The 13017-nt window shown below is 57.6% G+C and overlaps 2 protein-coding genes across 4 annotated transcripts in view; one reads left to right on the forward strand and one right to left on the reverse strand.

Annotated features, from left to right (window-relative positions):
* The first annotated feature begins 310 nt into the window (after positions 1–310).
* Positions 311–7887, forward strand: CGREF1 (cell growth regulator with EF-hand domain 1). Its single transcript, XM_078381196.1, has 5 exons — positions 311–4612; positions 4738–4815; positions 5299–5369; positions 6483–6607; positions 6925–7887. Exons 1-5 carry the CDS (start codon positions 4506–4508, stop codon positions 7213–7215), a joined length of 672 nt encoding a protein of 223 aa, XP_078237322.1. The 5' UTR covers positions 311–4505; the 3' UTR covers positions 7216–7887.
* Positions 7888–8286: 399 nt separating this feature from the next.
* KHK (ketohexokinase) overlaps positions 8287–13017 on the reverse strand; it is a 9971-nt gene continuing 5240 nt past the window's right edge. For all 3 annotated transcript variants that reach the window (XM_020808304.3, XM_020808303.3, XM_020808306.3), the window contains 5 exons: positions 11225–11297; positions 9969–10115; positions 9521–9609; positions 8775–8932; positions 8287–8617 (listed from right to left, as the gene is read on the reverse strand). In XM_020808304.3, coding sequence (XP_020663963.3) covers positions 8532–8617; positions 8775–8932; positions 9521–9609; positions 9969–10115; positions 11225–11297 — 553 coding nt within the window. In that variant the 3' untranslated portion in view covers positions 8287–8531. The remainder of the gene's footprint in view (positions 8618–8774; positions 8933–9520; positions 9610–9968; positions 10116–11224; positions 11298–13017) is intronic.

Consider the following 13017-nt stretch of genomic DNA (forward strand, 5'->3'; position numbering starts at 1 on the left):
CGCGGAGCCCGGCGGGCGGGCGGACGGACGGACGGACACGCACACACACGCACACGCACACGCGCGCGCCGAAGTGTGGGGTGGTGGCAGTTCTGGTTGCTGCTGCTGCTGCTGCTCAAGGCGCCCCCTCCACACATTTAGGGCGGCCCTGGGAGTGCCCAGCCCGAAGAGCCGGACAGCACTGAACGACAAAGCCACCATCACCTTGGGGACCAGATGAGCAAATACTGTATATCTTTTTTCACTCCATTCCGCTCCAAAAATACATTGATTCTTCTGCTGGTTTATGACCTTTCCCTTTAAAAAAAATCATTCTATTTTTTAATTCCCCTTCTTACTTTTATTTCACATGTTAGCTTATCATTTATCGCTAAGCTCCACATTTCTTTACACCAATCTTCAAGGTTCATTTGTCATTTTTCCAATTTTTTTGCAAATTTTAATCTTGCTGCTGTGACCATTATAACAATTAACATTTTCTGTTCCTTTTTAAGATGGTCATTCTTGATTATATTTGAAAGGGCAATCGTTGATGATATTTGAATACAGTATTATTTCCAATACCGGTAATTTATCTAATTTCTTTGAAAACCAATGCCCATTCTTATAACTTCTTTTTCCCTTTCTGCATCTCCAGCATTGAGATGGTACATTTTTATTTATAATATTCAGTCTTGCTGGGGTAAGGTACCATCTCCATGCGACCTTATAACAATATTCTTTTACCCTTATAGACATATTCTTTATTATTCTTTGTGACCGTATTTTGTTCCAATCCTCATTTTTAACCTCTTCCTCTAAGTCCTCTGCCACTGGTTTTTCATCATAGCCTTTTCATATCCAACATTTGGTAATATCTTATAAATCACACTTACTGTGCCCTTTCTTTTATTTCCTTCCTCCTGAACTTGTCCTTGCTCTATGAGTCTTCCCTGCTTTTAATTTGTTTATAATAACTTCTGTCTATTCCTCTCTTATTGTTCTCTCCATTATTTCCCTGTCCTCTTCAGTTATTACCTTTTTGAACTTCTTTTCTAAATATTTTTCAATTTTATCTAAAGAGGGATTTTGCCTGTATATAAGTCCTTATAAATTTTTGGAAAAGCTTCTAATTTTTCTTTCATTTTACTGCATCTATTCTCTTTCCGGGGAAAAAACAAAACCCTCGCTTATCCACCCCCAACCTATACTCATTAGTCTTTGACCCCTTTCTTATGAATTTTATTCAATTGACCTCTTGGCCTCAGTGGGGGGGGGGAAATTGTGGTCTGAAGCGTTCGCTCGGTCCCCTCCCTTTGCTGTCATATCTCTATTATTTAAAAGCCTATTCCCTTTCCTTTGAGAACTCTAAACTATATTTAATGAAAAGCCTTAACAGAATACTGTCTATCGACATTCCCAGAGTTTCTCTATTTCTTTATCCCTACTACTGGAATTTCCCTTAATATAACTTTTTCCTTTGCCAGTTCTCCCCTTTAATCCCCCTCTGTTTACTCACTTCCCCCTTTCTCTCTACCCTTTTTTGTTTTTCTCCTTATTACTCATTGTTCTAATATTTCCCAGACCTCCTCTTTGATCACTTATTTTCCCCTTTCTTCTGGGTCCCCACCCGAAATACATTTTTATCCTTTCCCAGACCTCCTCATTTGATTGTGTTTTTTATTTTGCCCGTGTTTTCATTCTGACCGCCTGTTCTTCTTTTGCAGACTCTTCTTCTTCCTTGACCTCTTGCTCTTGGCTATCCAGTTTGGAAGTTTGTTCTCCTCCTTCTTCTTTAGTTATAAGTCCAGCGTTCATCAAACAATCTAAAGCTGATCTCTCCCAAGTGACACTATAATGTTTCCCACAGTGATAAATTTTCATGTCGACTGTATGGCCCCATATGTGTTTGATATCCTTTACAATTAAGAGGGCTGTGATAGCTCTAATTTTTCTTCTATATTCCACTGTTTCATGGCAATAGTCATTGAAAACCATGATGTAATCATTTTCGATTTTAAAATATTCTGGATTTTCTCTCAACACTTTCATAAGTTCCTCTTTTTTCCTGTAGTTGGCCTCTGACTTTTCTTGATGCATGCTGGATGCGTTCAATATCAAACACTGCCCAGTCCAGCTCAGGAGTTATTTTATTTAACCATTCTAATATTATTTTCAGTAACTCCTCTTGCCTTTCCATTAGACTATTTAAGTGATGTGGAGAGGGGGGATTTGCTGCTTGGGTAACAGCCTATCCTCCATATTATTTTACCCAGGCTTTGTGCTCTGGAGAGGACACTCCAGCTTTGCATACAGCATCGAAGTCCTCCATACAGAGCATGCTACCATAGTCTCTCGAGACTGAAGGATGCCTATGATGAACTCCTTTTCCTGTTGAGCACCTTCCACTAAACCTTTAATTCTCATGTTTGACATTTGTGAGAAATCCTGTTGCGTAATCAGTCATCTGAGTCTTTAGGTCAACAATGTCTTTTTCTTAATCCAAGAGTCTGGAAGAATTTCTTTTCGTCTGTGCTTTTACTCCCACCAGTTGTCTATCCATGTTCTGCATATGAGACTCCAGATTATCCCTTAAATTTTGAATATGTTTTTTATAATCCTCTTAAATTTTTTAAATACTCTTCTTGCATTGTGTCCATTTTCTTGTCAAGGTTCTGAATTCTTTGATCCATTGCTTTAACGTCTTCATTGATTCGTGATATGGCATCCAGTAGCACTCCTGGTGTCAGGCCTGGATCCTCCTTCTTCTGTTTTTTGCAATTTCTGTGCCATATTTTTTTCTGTTGTAGCCACAGATAAGCCTCTTTAAATTATGGTCAGAGTGTTTATTTTTGGATCCCGACCTGGATGCTGAACCTGATTCAGAGTTTTCTCTTCTTCAAACCACTCTACTTTCTCTTATACTTTTCACAGCAACTCTGCTTTCGTTTTGTCTTGACCTTCTTTGACTCATTAATATCTTCTTTTACCCAAGCTTGTACGCCGTCCCATTTATTTTTAAAGGAGTCTCCAGCACTAATGTAAGCAAAAGAAAAAAGAAAAAGCAATTGCTATGATTCTGGACGTAATTATACAAATTTCCAGCAGGTGGCGCTCAAGAGCAGTTTAACAGTCCTGCATAGCTTTACTGCGCATGTCAGAAAAATTTAGTTTCGTTCCTGATTCAGATTTATTAGTATTTTAAACTCCAAGAATAGGCAGCGAACTGTTATTACAGGCAGTTCATCTAAACATCTGGTCAGTCCTTTAGTCCTGAGACTCTGTCTCTCTTTCTTCTTCTTCTTCCTCGGAGTGTCAGTTGGAGGCTTTTAAAGTAATTAACTCCATTCCTTGGAGCTTCATAAACTTAAACAGTTCTTATTATTAGCAAGTGGAAAGTTTCTCTTTCAACTTCACCGCCAGTCATCAGGGGAAAAGGGGTCTGTTTTTCTTCTCCTCTTTTTTCTTCTCCTCAGGGAATCTTCCCCCCTCTCCCCTTCTCCCCATCACGGTTCTGAGCTTTCAAGGTCCTTGTTTATTCCACGTTGGCTTCTCTCTCACTGGCCCCGGGTACTTCTCCCTCATACAGAACATGAAAGTTTTACTTATCTCCGACTCCTCGGACTGGCCCTTTCCCCCCCCCCTCCCTTCTTTTGCCTCAGTGCAGGAGCTCTTTCTCTCCGCTCTGTTCCCGGCCAGCCCCCCCCCTCGCTACCCCCTCCCCGGCGCTTCCCTCCTTCGGCTTTCACCAAAAGCCCTTTCCAGGCGCTGCTGCTTCCTGCCAGCCAGAGGGAGTGACGTCCGCCTAGCAGTCTTTCTCGACTTTCTTGAAATGTTACGCTGTGCTGCCCGATTAGTCAACGACGGCTTCGTCCACCCGTTTTCACTCCCTCTCCATCCGAACCTCGTCTGGCTTTCCCTGTGATAGTACGTGCTGCGTACCAGTACAGACTGAAGAGGTGTGTATGTGTATTGGGGGGGGGGGGAAGGAGACAAGGCACCTTTGCTCGCAAGAAATCCTTCTGCCTCCCCATCGTCCGTCGGTCCTAACGGGAGCTGCTTCTCCGCAGGACAAGCGGGGCGTCCGGACCCTCGAGGGGGGGGCATGAGCGGAACAGCCCGTGAGGCCCCCGCTCCCATCCCCGCGCCCAGGATTCGCCCGCTTCCTCCGGAGCCTCGGCTGCCCCTCCCCCCCCGCGGCTGCCCCAGCAGAGTGGGGGGGGGGACCGCGTCCCCTGAGCTGGGGGACGGGCGGAGGGGGGGGGAGAAGGGGATCGCCTGGCGAGCTCCTGCGGGAACCCTTGGCGGTGGAAGCGGGATGCCCGTCGGAGGTCGGGGCGCCCCTGGCGGGCGAGTGGCCTCTTCCCTGACCGGCGGGTCCCTCGGGGCGCGGCCTGGCCAAGGCCCTCCTTTCTCCCTCCCTCGGCGTGCCGGGAGCCACCTCGGCCGCCCTTTCCCCGCTGCAGGTGCCCGGCACGACCCGCCTCCAGGACGCCTGGCGTGGCACCGAGGACCCGGTGGGGAGGATGCGCCGGAGCCTTTTCGCCGCCGCCGCCCTCCTCCTCCTGCTGCTGCTGCTGCTCCGAGCGCCGGCCGGCTGGGCAGCGCCGAAGGACGGAGGCCCCGCCGGCAGGTACTCCGCGGGTGGGGTGGGGTGGGGGGCGGGCGGGGAGGAGGGGCGGCTCCGGAGGCAAACCGGGGCGAGGAGCTGCCCTCCCTCGACGCGGCCCCCTTACCGGCGCTCTTCTTGCCTCCGAGGCCTGAACGCCCGCAGGACGCCGGGGGCCGGCCCGCCTTCAGCCTGAACCCTCTGCACCCGGGGAAGGAGTCCCTCCGGTGAGAGCCCTCCCCTGCGCCCCCTCCTCTGGGGCCGTCGGGGAAATCTCGGGGGAGGGGCAGCCAGGTGTGGCCCTGACTTAGGGACCGGACCTTTTCCGCGCCCCCTCTTATTCGCTTTTCGTTGTAACTCTCGCCTCCTCCTCCTCCTCCTCCCCCTCCCCCGTACGGCGGCTAAGCAGAAGCCACGGGGCCAAAGCCAGAAGCCGGAGGCGAGAGCAACACCCCCGACCCCCCCCTCCAGGTTGCTCCCCGTTCTTCGTAGGGAGGGATCAGTGGCTTCTGCTCCCGGGCCAATGCTGGGGTCAGACTAACCCTCTCCTGCTCTCCCTCGGAAGCAGCTGGTTATGGGGTGGGGGGCACTCGGGACGGTGTGATCCTGGCCAGGGCGCCCCCACGGACTGCAGGGCCAGCCTCTTGCTCGGTCCTGCCCGCACCCCCAGCCCCCTTGCCACGCGCTGACCTCCGCCTTGGTCCGCCCAGGATGCTGCAGGAGTACCTGAAGAGCGTGCGGCCGGCGGACGAGGAGGCCAGCGCCCTGACGAGGGATCAGGGTGAGTTTGGGTCGCGCGGCCTCTGGGGCGGACCAACCCCCGCCCCCCCTCTTCCTTCCCCGTTCAGGCCGCGCTGGGGCAGGCGGGGCGCTTCTGGAGGTCGGGGAGGGAAGGGGCCCCGCAGCTTGACCGGAGAAGGCGCTGGGCCGGCCTGGGCATCGGCGGACGGCGGGAGACCCGGTGGATCGGCAGGGCACCCCGGCAAGGGAGGCGCCCGCGGTCCTGCTCGGCTCTGGGCAGCCTGCCGGGCGATCGGGAGCAGGAGGCGCGCGCGCGGGGTTGCTGCAGGAGGGATGGTGGCCTTAGCGGCGGGGGGGGGGGGCTCGTCCCGGGAAGCAGGGCGGCCCGGCGGGATTTCTCTCCGGCTGGGAGGGCAGCCGCCCTCTCCTTTCCCTCCGCTCCCCCCTTCCGCTGACCGCCGAGCCACGGGGAGCGGCCGTCCCCTTTGCCAAACCCCTGATCTGGCGACGGCGCCCAGTGGGGACGTGGCCGTTTCCACCCGACGGTCCCGGCTCCGGGTCCCACGCCCCAGCGCCGAGGGGCAGCCCTCCCGGCCGAGGCTCGCCCTGCAATTACGCGAGGGAGCGGCGCTGGGAACCAGTCCAGTCCAGTCGCCGGCGGCCTGGCCCTCTAGGATGGGTCCGCCACGTCTCAGGAAAGCGAGGAGTGGTGTCGGTGCCACGAAGCGGAAGGGGTAGGTGAGAGTGGATGGAGTTTTGCGTGGCCCTCCCTCCAGCAGTTGTCTATAAATCGCCCATTCCGGGGTGCACCTGCTCACGAGTAAACCCGTTCCAGGGAAACCGCCCTCCCCACCCAATTCAGGCAGATTAGTGGGAAAGGGCAGGGTCGCTATAGCAGCGAGGTGGGGAGATGAACTCGGGAGCATCGGAGGCTCCCACAGCCCTGCAGCCTTGGGCGGGGAAGGAGATCCGGGACGGGGGGGGGGTGTTCTTTCCAGTGGGTTCTGAGGGGGGGGAGGGCACTCTGCCACAGACCATCACCAGCCCCATTGGCGTCCACAAAGGCCCCCCCAGAGGGATGTCTCCAGGGGCGCTCTAGGGCTGCTACCCCCCCCCACACACACACACCCGTCTTCCACCTGGCTCTCTGCAGCTCTCCTGTTCCTCTTTGCGCTTCACGATGATGACCAGAGTGGACGGCTGGACGGCCTGGAATTGATGCAGCTGCTGAGGGGGCTGGGCTCTTGGCAAGCCGAGGGGAAGCCCAGCCCGGACTCGGTAGGCAACCCCTCCCCCCTTTTGTGCCAGATGGTTTTTGGGGTGGGGATCTCGGCCCCAGGTAGAGACACTCCTCTGGCCGAGTCCGTCTGGCAGCCCCTCCCTCCATGCGCCACTTCTGAGCACAGAGCAGTGGGGGAGGGGTACGTGGGCTGAAGGGCTGAGCCAAAGGGGAGGAAGGGAAGGAGAGCAGGAGCGCGAAAGAACCCTTCGGGAGAGCCAGAAGGTTCTTGCTGAGCAGGCAGATATGACGGGCGGGGGGGGGAGTGGAATAGTCATGGGGGGGCTGGGCCTTGACTCCGTGTCTCCTCCTCCAGGTGGTGCAGATGGTGGACAGCATCTTGGCCGCTCAGGACATCAATGGGGATGGGGTGCTGGAACCTTCAGAGATGCTCCTTGGCCCCCAGCAGGGTCAGCCCCCAGCCTCGCCAAGGGCCCCCAACAGGGAAGAAGGGGGCCCTGCGCCGTGGGCACCAGAAGCAACTCCCCACCACCACAAGGGTGCTGCCGGTCTCCCAGAGCGCCAGGAGGGCCTCCCCTCCATCACCACCACCACTTCAGGGGCTGCTCCAGAGCAGGGCACGAAGGAGGGCCCTGCTCCCCAGTGAACCCTTGGCCAGAGGAGCAGGAGGGGGTGCCTGGCCAGGAGGACACGGCACAGACCATGTCAGGAGACGGAAAACCCTCCCCATCACAATGAAGGGCAAAACGGGGGGGGGGGTGAGCTGGCTTGGCCCATGGACTAAGAGCTGCCAGGGCAACGTCAGGGAGTGGGACGGCTTGGAGGCTACTACCCCCAGTGGCCAAATGCCCCCCCCACCTGCAATATCTCTGTCCCTCAGAGCTTATTCAGCTGGCAGCCGCTCCTGCATCCCTCCTGACGATACAGGGTGCTCTGGGGCAGGCACCCGTCCCCCCCCCCCCCGCAGCATGCCCCCTCCCTAGCCTTGCTGGTTGTGCCTCTCAGGTCCTCCCCCTTCCAAAAGGAGCAGCTGACGACTCACAAGGCCAGAGGAACTCCTTCTTCAAGGGGGGGTTCATGCAGAGGCTGCCTTCTGGACGGGAGTGTGCAGGGCGGCCTTCCTCTGCCCTCCAGCCAGCCAAGGGCACAGAAGCCAGGGCCAGGCTAGGGCTCCCCAATGACCAGCTGGGCAAGGCCCACTAGGTGCTGGGAGGCCAGGCGGCCTCACCACTGGCGCGGCTTCTCCCCTTTGTGTGTGTGTGTGTGTGTCAGTCCCCTCTCTCCTCTGCCTTTCAATAAAACGACAGTGAACAATGTGCTTCTGACCCAGACGTGGCGCTCCAGGAAGGAAACCCAAGAAGGGGGGGGCGGGAAGGGAGGCAGCCTGTATGGGACCAGGGAGCGAAGAAGCCCCACTAGCACCCAAGCTGGGAAGGAGGTCAGGACAGCTCCCAGGCGTCCAGGTGGGCTCCATGCCCCTCCACCGCTCTTGGGCAGGCTCCGTCCACGCAGCCTCTCCACCTTCCCAAATTCCCCTCTCGGCTCCTCCCAGGAGGCAGTCCGTCCATTTTCTTGAGAGTGGCCACGAGTGACAAGACCTCCAGGCTCTGTGTGTCTTGGTTTTTGCTCTACACGCACACACGCGCACACACACACATTGCCCTGACCCCCCCATCGGGCAGCACTTGGTACACAGCCGCCAACCCGTCAGCAGCAGTTTGACTGTTTTGACCGTTTTATTACCCTCGGCTGGCGAAATGGAGAGAGGGGCCACGTGCCCACCAAGAGACACAGCCCCAGGTTGCCAGGGCTGGGAATGGCAGGGAGCCCAGGCCAGCTGCCTCCCCCCTTGCGGGGACTCTGTGGAGGCGGCGCCAGCACCCTTGGCCGGTGTCCTGGGCAGAGGTGCAGTCTGTGGCTCGGCAGAGCATTCCAGGCCCAGCAGGAGTTGCCGCAGGCAGTTCACACGATCCCCGCGTAGCCGTGCACCCCACATTTCCGACCGGCCACCTGGCACCCATAGGCGAGCGCTGCGGAGAGGGGTCTCCCTGCCACAGAGAGCAGCCCATCAGCTCAGCTTGCAAGGCGGGCCAGGAGAGCCAGGGAGGGGGGGCCCTGCTTGGAGGCCAAGGGCTGGGCGGGGCTGGCCCTCCTTCCCACACCCAGACGCCTGCCCTGCGAGGCCACGGGGCAGGTGGGACTCACCCCTGCTCAGAGCCAGGATCACCGAAGCATTGAAGGTGTCTCCGGCCCCCAAGGTGTCCACCACCTTCTCCGGAGAGAAGGCGTCCGAGTGCACCAGCACCCCGTCGGGCCCCATCGCATCCGCTCCCGCCTCGGCCCACGCGCAGATCAGGGTGGCTCTGGGGAAGGAGCAAGAGGGCCAGGAGTCAGTGCACAGTGTGTGTGTGTGGGGGGGAAGGCATGGGGATATTAAAAAAGAGGCACACCCCCCCACCCCCATGGAGAGCAGCACTACAGTCCCCAGGATGGGAGGGGCTGCAGTAAACAGCCTGGCCTGGGGAATTGTGGGGAGAAAGAACACCATTCTGTTCTCTCCCCTGCCCCCCCCCCAGGACAGGCGGGGTTAAAGTTAGGGAATCCAGAACCGGAGGCTGGGCAGCCGGGCTTAGAGAAGCCTCAGGGATGGGGGGGGGAAGGATGACCACCCAGAAGGACGCCCTCTGGGGCGAAGCTGCTGGACAGTTGCGGGTGGGGTGGGGGGGCTGCAACCCGTTCTTGGCAAAGATCTCCCTGGAAACGGGGCAGGCCACGCTCCTTCCGTGGACATCTTCAGGGACAGCAGAAGAGCCACCCTGATGGGGGAACTTGGTTTGGGGAGCCCTACAGGGGCAGAAGCCCCCCCCCGTGCTGCCCCACCTCATGCCTCAACAGAAGACCCAGAGGAGGCAAGAGGAGGGGACCCCACCATGCCCCCCACTGCCACTCACCCTGGCTTCAAACGCCCACGAAGACCCTTCACCGCTTCAGAGGCCGAGAAAAAGCCCAGCGCCTTGGCCACATCCTTGCTCACGAACACCTGGCGTGCGGGGAGGAGAGCGTCAGGCTCCCGCGGGTTCAAGGCAGTGTGTCAGGGATCCAGGCCTGGCCTTGGGAGTACTGGCAGGCGTTCAGAGCAGAGCATGCAGAGCGGGGGGGGCCCTCTGCACCCTTGCCCAATGAGCAGAGGGTGAGGGGACGATGCTGTCAGGCCACGCAGTGGAGACTCTGCATGGAACTACAGGGGTATCCTCTCAGGGCCCCCCATCTCATGAACCCCCCCCCCCAGGCCGGGCCAGCCAGCCTCTGATGGGAGCTGCTCCCTTTCTGACCAAAAGCCCAACCCAGCCGGGAAACCCACCTACCCTACCCACCCATGTCTCCAGGGCGCGTGCCTACCACATCCCCATAGGGAAAGAGCTGGTACAGTTCCGGGCGGGACTTCTCCACTTCCACCGAGGTGGTCACTCGCTCAGAGGCCGGGCAGGTGCGATTGTGCTCCTCCACCCGCCGCAACATCTTCACCTGCTCCGAGGCATTCCGGCCCTAGGAGAGAAGGGGGGGCTCTTACTGGAGTGCGTGTAAGGGGCACCTGATGACGTTGGCCAGACACCTGGCCGGGGAGCCCTGCAGAGGCCCTTCTCCTGCTCACCTGCCAGGGCACGGCAAAGGGCGAGCCACCAGCAAGGCACGGCTGGGCAGCCATTCTCAGCTCAGGAGACGACGCGGCCCCTGCGCATGGCCGCCCTTCGCCATGACCTGGAAGCCCCAGGCAGTCAGTCCACCAAGCTCTCTCTTCCCAGCGTCAGGCTCCTGTTCAGCCCACCAACCCACGGGCACGCTCAGCAGCCTCATAAAAGGGCCCGAGAAGGCAGCGTAAATGCCACCCAGCCTGAAATGTATAATTCCCAGGATACCCTGGACTGCCAGAAAGACAAACAAGGGGGTCCTGGATCAAGTCAAGCCCGAACACTCCCTGGAGGCAAACATTTTGGAAATGAGGCTGTCCTCGTTTGGGTACCTCATGAGAAGGCAAGAGGGTTCTCTGGAAAAGACCCGCATGCTGAGAAAGGTGGATGGGGACAGGAAAAGAGGAAGACCAGAAGTGAGATGGTTCGACCCCCTAAAGGAAACCACAGGCTTGAGTCTGTAAGAGCTGAACAGGGCGGCTGAGGAAAGAATCCTTGGCAGATCGCTCCTTTATCAGTCAACATATGTTGGGGGCAACTTAGCAGAACATAAATACAACGAGGAGGAGGAGGAGGAGGTCCTGGTGAAAAGGCACAGCCTGACGTGGGCACAGCCGCGAGGGGGATGTTGGCGGGGAGGAGGCTTTTCCAGCGGAGCCCCTCTGGAGGTCAGAATGCTTTCCCACGGGAGACCCACAAGGCACCACCTCCTTATTTCACCCAAAGCAAACGCCTCCCTTTTCAGTTGTGCTTCTGGAGCACAACCGCGATGCTCTCTGCTCTTCTATCTCAACACGTATCGGCTCCCCTTTTCTGGGGCATTTGGTGCTTAGCAGAGTTCACCAAATCCATTTCATGTAATATACTAGCCTGGACGTATCAGCATCCCACATGGCATCAAGGGCAAGGCCCACCCCCCCACCCCCCAAGGGTCTTTCTCTCCCACTCTCTCTCCACTTCACTCACCTCCCAGTGGATCCACTTGTACTGCGACAGGTTGACGTGCTCAAAATCCGCAGCGGTCACATCGGGCAGGTTGCTGGTGGAGAGCGAAAGATTGGGAGGAGGGGGTGTGGGTGGGGGACAAAGGTCTGTGAGATGGCGAGGATGGAGGACCTGATGGCTTCCCCCCCCCCCCATCCAAGGTTTTTCATTGCAATCCAGCCTGAAGATGCCAGGTGGGTGAGAGATTAAGAGGGGCCAGATCTTTTAAAGTAACTGGGACCGGTCAGCCTGAAAATCTTGTGCCCCCCCCCTCATGTGGGCCTCGCCAGACTGGAAGCCCTGCCCCAGTCCAGCCTCCTCCCCCCCCGCACTAATCCAGACCCTTCAAGGGCCCCCAATGCGGCCCTTGGACAAGGTGCGGAAGGCCCCGGGAGCTTCTTCTCAGTGGGGAACCAGCGAGGGGGGGGGTCCCACCTCCTCCTGCGCCTCAGGGGGCAAATGTCCTCGGCTGACCCTTGCGGCTGCTCTCCTGCTGCTCGGGACCTTCCTTCCAGAGCCTCCCCCCCCCGAGCATCTTAGAGGAGAGTGGGAAGCCCGGGGGGGGGGGCTGGACTCCTTCCAAAAGAGAGAAGGGAGGCCTGGCAAGTCTCTCACCTCTCACGCAATTTATTTATTTATTTTATTTATATCCCGCCTATCTAGTCCCTCAGGACCACTCTAGGCGGCTAGGTAGCCGTGCAGGAATTTTGGTTCAAGTTGACACCTTTACGGCACACGCAGCTAACACTGTGGGGGCCACTTCCACAAGATGCAGCAACAGCCACTAAACGGAACCGTTTAAAAGGGGGGGGGGAACTGAGCACATTCCAGGGGTGGGGCGGGCACCAAAGGCTGGGGGGGGGGGGTTCCGGCTCACTTGTGGGCCTGGGGAGGAGGGGAGACTCTTGTGGCCTTTGGGCACCACGGCTCGGCTTCTCCCGTGGGCCGCTGGTCTGGCCGTGGTGGGAACAGAACGCTGGGCCAGAGGGGCTCCTCGGGGGTCCCTTCCGGATGGCTCCTGGGCTCCCTTGTCTGGCAACTGGCCGGGCTTGGCAGCCCTGGCGGGCAACGTGTCAGGAGCTCATCCTGCTGGAACGGATTCCTGCTGGATCCCCGACTGGCAGGGGCTGAATTCTACCGGGAAAGGGGACCCTTTTCAATGATTAACCACCCAGACAGGAGATGCAGAGCCGCCTCCGAGCAAAGGCTGCGTACAGCCACGTTTGGGGACTTCGTGGGCAAGGCAGGGCCCTTCCTGTGCTTCCCGGAATCATTAACCCGGCCTGCATTTTCCGCACCTGGTGAGGAGGCCAAGGGCACCCCCTTGCCTGCCCCATCCATCTGCCCCCTTCTCCTCCTCGCCCTTCTCCACCCTCTGGCTCCTAGATGCCTGGGGGGGGGGGGAAAGGGGGGGCTTAAATAGAGGAGCCATGGTGCGGTTGGTGGGGACGCCATTCCTCTTCAGAGGGGAATAACCCCCTCCTGCCAACCTTTTTTCTCCCTCCAGTGCAAACGCTGCCCCATCCCTCCATCCACCCCCCCCCCCAAATCGAGCAGCCCAGCCTCCTCTGCCTTCGCCCAGACAGTCCACAGACTCTCACCTGCTGCTGTCAAGAGGTGCTCTGGGCTGGAAGTCGTCCCATCTGGCAGAGAATCCCCACCAGGCCACACGCAGGGGGAAGGTGATCAGGAATTACCATCCGCAAAGATCATTGGTTGCATTGGGCTGAGTTAGCAATCGTCTGAGAATTACTGGGGAATCGGATCCGGATCAA

This window comes from Pogona vitticeps, chromosome 1 (assembly GCF_051106095.1).
Source record: "Pogona vitticeps strain Pit_001003342236 chromosome 1, PviZW2.1, whole genome shotgun sequence".
Taxonomy (NCBI): Eukaryota; Metazoa; Chordata; class Lepidosauria; order Squamata; family Agamidae; genus Pogona; species Pogona vitticeps.

Excerpts from the sequence above, each read along its gene's own strand:
- CGREF1 (XM_078381196.1), top strand. The coding sequence starts at position 4,506 with ATGCGCCGGAGCCTTTTCGCCGCCGCCGCCCTCCTCCTCCTGCTGCTG. Across the intron at positions 4,613-4,737 it reads GACGGAGGCCCCGCCGGCAG|GCCTGAACGCCCGCAGGACG; the intron begins GTACTCCGCGGG and ends CTTGCCTCCGAG. Across the intron at positions 4,816-5,298 it reads CCGGGGAAGGAGTCCCTCCG|GATGCTGCAGGAGTACCTGA; the intron begins GTGAGAGCCCTC and ends TGGTCCGCCCAG.